At 38.6% G+C, this 8,743-nt stretch overlaps 1 protein-coding gene across 1 annotated transcript; it reads right to left on the bottom strand.

Annotated features, from left to right (window-relative positions):
* Nucleotides 1-7,652: 7,652 nt before the first annotated feature.
* On the bottom strand, nt 7,653-8,399 carry LOC114288126 (uncharacterized). Its single transcript, XM_028231607.2, has one exon. The coding sequence runs from the start codon at nt 8,397-8,399 to the stop codon at nt 7,653-7,655; it is 747 nt and encodes a 248-aa protein (XP_028087408.2).
* Nucleotides 8,400-8,743: the final 344 nt, after the last annotated feature.

Below are 8,743 nucleotides of genomic sequence, written 5' to 3'. Positions count from 1 at the left end.
CTCAAATGCTCGCTCGAGCGAAAGAAAGCTCGGTCGAGCGAAGAACTCAAACCCTCAGGTCTGAACCCAGACACACGCTCGAGCGAAGGAACTATAGCTCGAGCGAAGGATGAACTAACTCGCTCGAGCGAAGAAAAGCTCGCTCGAGCCAAGAATGCACAGCTACAGGTCCAAACCAAACACTACCTCTCGCTCGAGCGAACAACTCCTCGCTCGAGCGAAGAACCAAAAACCTGGACAGCAACTCTTGGTTTCTAAACCCAACCAACCTGAAACAAACCTGCCCAACACATCCTATAATTCCAAATGAGAAAAAAAAAATAAGGGACAGCAACAACAATTATACAATGACAGAATCTACAGAACCTAAGTCCGGATACAATAATCAAATGGGAAAAGACCGGGGTCGCTATACTACCTCTAACAGCTGAGTAACTCCTAATGCACAAACAGCAGAGATAGTAAGCTTGGAACTTGAATAACTTCCACCAATGCAAACTTGGAGCTTGAATAACTACTAATCCTCAGATTGCAACTAGAAAAACTTCAACCAAAGCAACCTTTGACCTGATACTAATACACACTACAGACAAACAATACAAACCATCTATTGAAAGCTGCTCCAACTCAGATTAACACACCAACCCAACTGCAGCACACCCACTCGACAAGACCATTGAATTAGCAGAGATCAGCATTATCAACCTGATGCTAATGCACACTGAACCACCAGACCTGAGGCAAAATTTGAGCACAACAACACAACAAGAGCTATCCACAGCTGACCAATCCTGTTTATCAACCACCAAAACTTGCAGCTAGCTGCTTCCATACATAATCTGGACCAAGAGCAGCAGCAACACCAACTATGCAGACTTCATCATAACATCACACAACACAAGATATGCAGGACACACTAGACAGACTCCAAGACAGACTCCACAGCAGAACATAATGCAGAATTGAAACACAGCCCACCTCATGCAGCAACCTGAAGCCCCTCAAAGTTCATAGGATGAGAGTAGGTCCTTTTGAAGTCCTTGAGCTCATTATACTGTCATGATCTCCTTAGAAAAACCCCAACAGATTGGAGCTCCCAACCCCAAGCAGCCTATAACCAAGCTTCACCTGACTCAGAGCACCAAAGCTCCTCCCAGGCACAGCCTAATCTGACTCAGATTACAAAGAAAATCATTAATTGAAAAATTAAAGCTCTTCAAGTGTGGATGTTGGGTATACCTCCTTATTGGAGTGTGGGACCCAATTGGTTTGTTAAAGAATTTTAATTTGACTTGGTTTAGGTATAATATATTTTTATATATTATATTTGTGGAGACCCAATCCAATTTAGAAACAACTAAGGTTTGATAATAAACCCTAGATCCACAATATTATGATTGGTATTATTTTTCCCAAAAAAAAAAGTGCAGCCGTTGTTTTTTGCTTGGGAAGTTGCAGCACAGTTTTGATCAATTGTTGGTGGGATTTGCTTTGTGGAACAACAACAAGTTGGTGCATCTTTGTTTGGGTGATTTGGTGAAGCTGATTTGGGTTGTTATTTTGGATTTTCTTCAACTCTGGTTCTGAAGATTTTGGTTCATCTATTTGGTGAGGTCTTTCATCTTGTTTATTTGTGATTATTTAGAATTCACCTAAGGGTGGTTTTGTGAGACCATTAGTGTCTCATTTGTAATCGTTTGGAACTTATTTGGTTGATAGTGGAATTGGATTTCGATCCCGTGGACGTACCTCACATTGAGGGAACCACGTAAAAATTCTTGTGTTGCCTTTGATTTAATTTTTCCGCATTAGTTTTTATTCCCATTGATTGATTTACTTGTGGGGAATCACATATTTTCCCTAACAACTGGTATCAGAGCTTACAGTTTATTTGAGTTTATTTATTTGTGTAAATCAATGGAGGGGAATGTGGGTCGTATGTGTAGCTTCAATGGAAGTAATTGGGTAACTTGGAAAACTAAAATGAAGGACCTATTATTTTGTAAAGATTTGTATGGACCCATTGAGGGTGCTAGTGGCAAACCCGAGGGTATGAAAGATGATGAATGGAATAGGCTTAATCGAAAAGCCGTTGGTGTTATCCGTCAATGGATTGATGACAGTGTGTTTCATCATGTTGCTACTGAAACTTCAGCACATGATTTATGGAAAAAATTAGAGAGCCTTTATGATAGAAAATCAGCCACAAATAAAGCTTTTCTGTTTCGTAAGTTGGTTAATTTAAAATATAAAGAGGGCAGCCCTATTCCGGAACATCTGAATGAAATAAAGAGTATTGTTAACTAACTTGCCTCTATGAAAATTGTTTTTGGTGATGAGTTGCAGGCTTTGAGAAGAAAATCAGTGGGTTCCTCTCATTCAGAAGCATTTGTTGTGAGAGGTCGAAGCAAAACAAGGGGGAGGAGTAAGACTCCTCATGGTTGTGATCAAAGCCGTGACAAATCAAAAGATGGTTCTTTTTTAAAGAAAGACATTGAGTGCTATTATTGCCATGAGAAAGGGCATATGAAGCGAGAATGCCGAAAGCTCAAGAACAAGGAGAAAAGGCGTAACAAAAGTGTGGATAAGAAACAAGAAGACACAACGGCAGTTACTACTGATGATCTCATGGTTGTTTGTGAAGATGATAGTATCAATTTTGTGGGCCAAGAGAGCAATTGGATGATTGATTCCGGTGCTTCTTTTCATGTGACTTCTCGAGTTGATTTCTTCACTACCTACACTGCAAGAGATTATGGTTCTGTTCGAATGGGTAATGAAGGTTTGTCCAAAATTATCGGCATGGGTGATGTTTGCTTGGAAACAAATTTGGGCTGCAAGTTGTTGCTTAAAGATGTGAGGCATGTTCCCGACATTCGCCTTAATTTGATCTCTACTGGGAAGCTAGATGATGAAGGCTTCAACAACAAATTTGGTGATGGAATATGGAAGCTCACAAAGGGTTCTTTGGTGGTGGCTAAGTGCAAGAAGACTCATACACTTTATTTGATGCAAGGAAAAATTTGTAAAGGTGTTGTCAATGCACTTGAAGATGATACTTCTACTGAATTGTGGCATAGGCGACTTGGGCACATGAGTGAAAAGGGGCTACAAGTTTTGTTCAAGAAAGACCTTCTACCCGGTTTGAAAGGTACACATCTCAAAACTTGTGTTCATTGTTTGGCGGGTAAACAACATAGAGTTTCTTTTTATAAAAATGTTGCTTCTAGAAAAGAAAATGTTTTGGAGTTGATTCATTCAGATGTTTGTGGTCCTTTAAAAGTTAGAACACATAGTGGTGCACTTTATTTTGTTACTTTCATTGATGATTATTCAAGGAAAGTTTGGGCTTTTCTACTAAAAACTAAAGATCAAGTTCTAGAAGTATTTAAGTATATTCAGGCCATGGTTGAAAGAGAAACAGGGCAGAAATTGAAGTGCATCCGATCAGACAATGGTGGTGAATACATTGGGCCATTTGATGAGTATTGTCGCAGCCAAGGTATTCGGCACCAAAAGACAGTTAGGAAGACTTCTCAACAAAATGGCGTTGCCGAGAGGATGAACCGCACCATTGTGGAAAGAACAAGGTGTTTGCTTTCACAAGCTAAATTGCCAAGATCCTTTTGGGGTGAGGCATTGAAGACGGCGGTTGGCGTGATCAATTTGTCTCCTTCCTATCCTTTGAATGGTGATGTTCCAGAAAGAGTTTGGGCTGGTAAAAATGTATCTTATGAGCACTTGAGAGTGTTTGGTTGCCGAGCTTTTGTTCACATTCCAAAAGATGAGAGGTCCAAGCTTGATAGCAAGTCAAGATAATGTATTTTTCTTGGCTATGGGCGTGATGAATATGGGTATAGATTGTGGGATCCGGTCGATAAGAAAGTCATTTGAAGCCGTGATGTTGTGTTTCTTGAAGACCAAACAATTGAAGACTTTGGCAAAGGTGATCAACCGGAGCCAAAAGCTAATGATCTCATTGACATGGATTTATCTCCTTCATCTTCAGTTGATGATGAAAACGGGGGAGATGTGCAGCCACCTATTGAAGATGTAGAGGATGATGCTAATCCTAATGAAGTTGAGCAGAAATTGAGTAAGAGCATCCAACTCAAGAACCGCCACCACAACTTGAGTTGAGGAAATCTACAAGGGACCGACAACCTTCAAGAAAGTATCCTCCCAATGAATTTGTGTTGATTTCCGATCAAGGGGAGCCTGAGAGCTACCAAGAAGCAATCGAGCATGCAAAAAAAGACGATTGGGAAAAGGCCATGGACGAGGAGATGAATTCCTTGCTTGAAAACCAGACTTATGATTTAGTGAAGTTGCCTAAAGGGAGGAAAATTTTGAGAAATAAGTGGGTCTTCAAATTGAAGAATGATGACAAGAATCTGAGGTACAAGGCATGTCTTGTTGTGAAAGGCTTTGGGCAAAAGAAAGGCATTGACTTTGACGAGATTTTCTCACCTGTTGTAAAGATGTCTTCTATTCAGGTTGTACTTGGCATGGCTGCAAGTATGAACCTTGAAGTTAAACAACTTGATGTGAAGACCGCATTTCTTCATGGTGACCTTGAAGAAGAAATCTACATGGAGCAACCAGAAGGTTTTGTAGAGAAAGGGAAAGAGAAATTTGTTTGCAAATTGAAGAAAAGTTTGTATGGTCTCAAGCAAGCCCCGCGGCAATGGTACAAAAAATTTGACTCTTTCATGATGAATAATGGTTTTTCTAAAACCACTTCGGATCATTGTGTGTTTGTGAAAAATTTTCCAGATGGTAAATTTATTATTCTTTTGCTTTATGTTGATGACATGTTAATTGTGGGTCAAGATTCTACCATGATAAACAGGTTGAAATTAGAGTTGAGCAAGTCTTTTGCTATGAAAGATTTGGGACCGGCAAAGCAAATTCTTGGTATGAAAATTGTTTGTGATCGCAAAAAGGGACTGATTTGGTTGTCTCAAGAAAGCTACATTGAGAAAGTTCTTGAGAGGTTCAACATGAATAAAGTAAAGCCGGTTGGTTGTCCACTTGCAGGTCACTTCAAGCTTAGTTCGAATCAATGTCCTACAAGTGAGAAAGACAAGGAAGAGATGCTAAAAGTTCCTTATGCTTCAGCAGTTGGTTCTTTGATGTAGCCATGGTTTGTACAAGGCCGGATGTTGCTCACACCGTTGGCGTGGTGAGTCGGTTTCTCTCTAATCCGGGTAAAGAACATTGGGCAGCGGTAAAATGGATTTTAAGATATCTTCGAGGGACTTCGAAGGTGTGTTTGTGTTTTGGGGATGGTAAGCCGATGTTTGATAGGTTCACAGATTCTGACATGGCTGGTGATGTTGATTCTAGGAAATCTACTTCGGGGTATTTGATGACTTTTGCAGGGGGAGTTGTGGCATGGCAATCTAAATTACAAAAATGTGTTGCTCTCTCAACTACCGAAGCTGAATTTATTGCTATTACGGAAGCTTGCAAAGAAGAGTTATGGTTGAAGAAATTTTTGCAAGAGTTGGGTTTGAAGCAAGAAAAGTATGTGCTTTATTGTGATAGTCAAAGTGCTATTCACTTGAGTAAAAATTCTACTTTTCATTCGAGATCGAAACACATTGATGTGAGATACCATTAGATTCATGATGTGTTGGATTCAAAATTGTTACAACTCGAAAAGGTTCACACAGATGATAATATTTCAGATATGTTGACAAAGACTTTGTCGAGGGACAAACATTTGAAGTGTCGAACTTTAGCGGGTATGGTTGATATCTCCACCTAAGTCGGTAGGGGGAGAATTGTTGGGTATACCTCCTTATTGGAGTATGGGACCCAATTAGTTTGTTAAAGAATTTTAATTTGACTTGGTTTAGGTATAATATATTTTTATATATTATATTTGTGGAGACCCAATCCAATTTGGAAACAACTAAGGTTTGATAATAAACCCTAGATCCACAATATTATGATTGGTATTATTTTTCCCAAAAAAAAAAGTGCAGCCGTTGTTTTTTGCTTGGGAAGTTGCAGCACAGTTTTGATCAATTGTTGGTGGGATTTGCTTTGTGGAACAACAACAAGTTGGTGCATCTTTGTTTGGGTGATTTGGTGAAGTTGATTTGGGCTGTTATTTTGGATTTTCTTCAACTCTGGTTCTGAAGATTTTGGTTCATCTATTTGGTGAGGTCTTTCCTCTTGTTTATTTGTGATTATTTAGAATTCACCTAAGGGTGGTTTTGTGAGACCATTAGTGTCTCGTTTGTAATCGTTTGGAACTTATTTGGTTGATAGTGGAATCGGATTTCGATCCCGTGGACATACCTCACATTGAGGGAACCACGTAAAAATTCTTGTGTTGCCTTTGATTTAATTTTTCCGCATTAGTTTTTATTCCCATTGATTGATTTACTTGTGGGGAATCACATATTTTCCCTAACAGTGGACTCAACCATATGCCTATCCCGGTCTTGATCAACTCACACAACTCATCCCTATTTATAATAGAAGAGTTGAAGATGCAGTCATTTCTCAGTTTCCAAATTGACTACAAAAAAGCCAGTGGAATAACACTCAAAATTTTCCTTTCTAGCTCCGTCATCTTCCCTCCAGCCCACCATAATAGCAACTGGTCCACAAAGCCTGGTAGTGCCCCTTGCATCCCTCACCAATTCAGCATATCAGCCCATACACTCCACACAAAGGGACAGCAGACTAAGACATGGTTTGCAGATTCAATATCAGTCCTCCAAATTTTATGTGTAATGTATGTTATTTAATCACACGTTTTAAGCTTTGTTAAAGTTTGATATTTGGAAGTGTGATAAAAAAAAATGGTTATTTTTAATCACGCGTTTTGAATGTCATTAAAAAAGGATTTCATTATCTTTTAAATGTGATTAATAACATTTAGATCATATATTTTAAGTGTGATTAATAACTAATAAAACCTCTGATAATAAAAATTTAAATCACCTATTTTAAGTGTGATTAATATCTAATAAAATGTGTGATTAATAATGAGATAAGATCACACGTTATATGCATTTCTCATCACAGTTAATGCGTGTGATAAAAAAATGGTTCGACATATTTGAAGGATAATCAATATTATTTTTGTATGTGCATTTGAAGAATGTAATACACACTATATACTATCATTTGAATCACAATCACATATTGAATCGAATAACATCATATATTTCATAAATGAAAGTTGAATGTTCAAAAGTATGTACAAAGGAATTAATAAAAAGTTATTAACTATGATTACATATATTAAAAAAAAAAAAAAAAAACTTGAAGCGCAATGTTCTTGAATTCTTTAACCATATTTTGCATCTCTCCAAACAATTTGACTTTCTTTTCTTTTTGTTTTGTTTTGTTTTTTTTTTTTTTTTTGAATAAGCAAAGAGAAGCTTTATTGATGAAAAGAGGAGAACTCATACAATCAGCAATAAAGTAAGGGGAAGGCTGCATACATCATAGCTACAAAAAATGATCCCAACAAGGTTGGCACCACTTAAGAAGCACAAACAGATGCAAGCAAACCCCAGGTTGATGAGAGACCAACCCAAGGAAAACGAAGAACAAAATAGAAGATAAACACCACCCACACCCCACTAATACAAAAACCAAAAGCACCAGAACACCAAACACCACTATTAGGCTTTGATCCTATCAAGATTATTGACTATATCCTCCACTAAAAACTGCAAACCTCTAGTGCTTTGCTTAGACCAAAGTGCTACCCTTACTTTCACCAGTTTAGATAATTCTAGCCCATCAACAATCTTACCATGAGAAAGGCACTCATTCCTTCCTTTCCAAATTGACCACATAACAGCCAAGGGAACAGTTTTCCACATTGTTTGGACCACCTTTTTGAACTTGAAACTTGCCCACCAATTCAACAAAACCTCAACTGACCCCGGTAGTACCCAAACCAAATCCAACCATTTCAATATATTAATCCACACTTTCCTAACCAAAGGATAGAACAGTAGCACATGATTAACTATCTCCCCCTCTACTTTGCACAGCAAACACAGCGAACTAGCTTCCATGTTCAACACACCAATCCTCTTAAGAAATGTTGAAGTTTTAAGTCTACCTTTCCATGCTAACCAACCACAAAATTGCACCTTGGGTGGGGCAATATTCTTCCACATCATGTCAGTAACACCAACAGCAGAACTTTTCATAGACACCCACCACTTCCATGCTGAAGCTATAGAGTATGAACCTGATGAATTGACCAGCCACAAGCAAGAGTCCTCAGAATCTGTTGTGAGTGAAGGTGCATCCCTAAGTAACTCTTGTAGCCTTATAACCTCCTCCTCCTCCCAAGCTAGCAGAGGTCTTCTGAAAAGGAAATTCCAATCCTGAATTGATCCTCTCCTTTGATACATCTGCAGAATTGTGCAACCTTTCTCCACAAATAAGCTATACAACCTAGGGAATTTCTCCTTCAAACACAAGTTATTTAAACACTTATCCTCCCAGAATTGGAGTCTTTGCCCATTGCCTGCAACTTACTTAAAATTTGATAAATAATAATCAACCAAACAAGGACAATGTGCATCAATGTGGAGAACATCAGCCCACACTCTGGACACTGAACTAGACTCTGGTGCAGTAGGTATCCAGTTTCCCCCACCGACGCCATATTTACACCTCAACATTTGCTTCCAAAGGGCTTTGTCCTCCACTCCAAACCTCCACCACCATTTAAGTAAAAGACAATTATTGACTT

Source organism: Camellia sinensis, chromosome 9, assembly GCF_055761805.1.
Source record: "Camellia sinensis isolate YWXY chromosome 9, ASM5576180v1, whole genome shotgun sequence".
In the NCBI taxonomy this organism is placed as follows: domain Eukaryota; kingdom Viridiplantae; phylum Streptophyta; class Magnoliopsida; order Ericales; family Theaceae; genus Camellia; species Camellia sinensis.
This window is presented reverse-complemented; position numbering and strand designations above follow the sequence as displayed.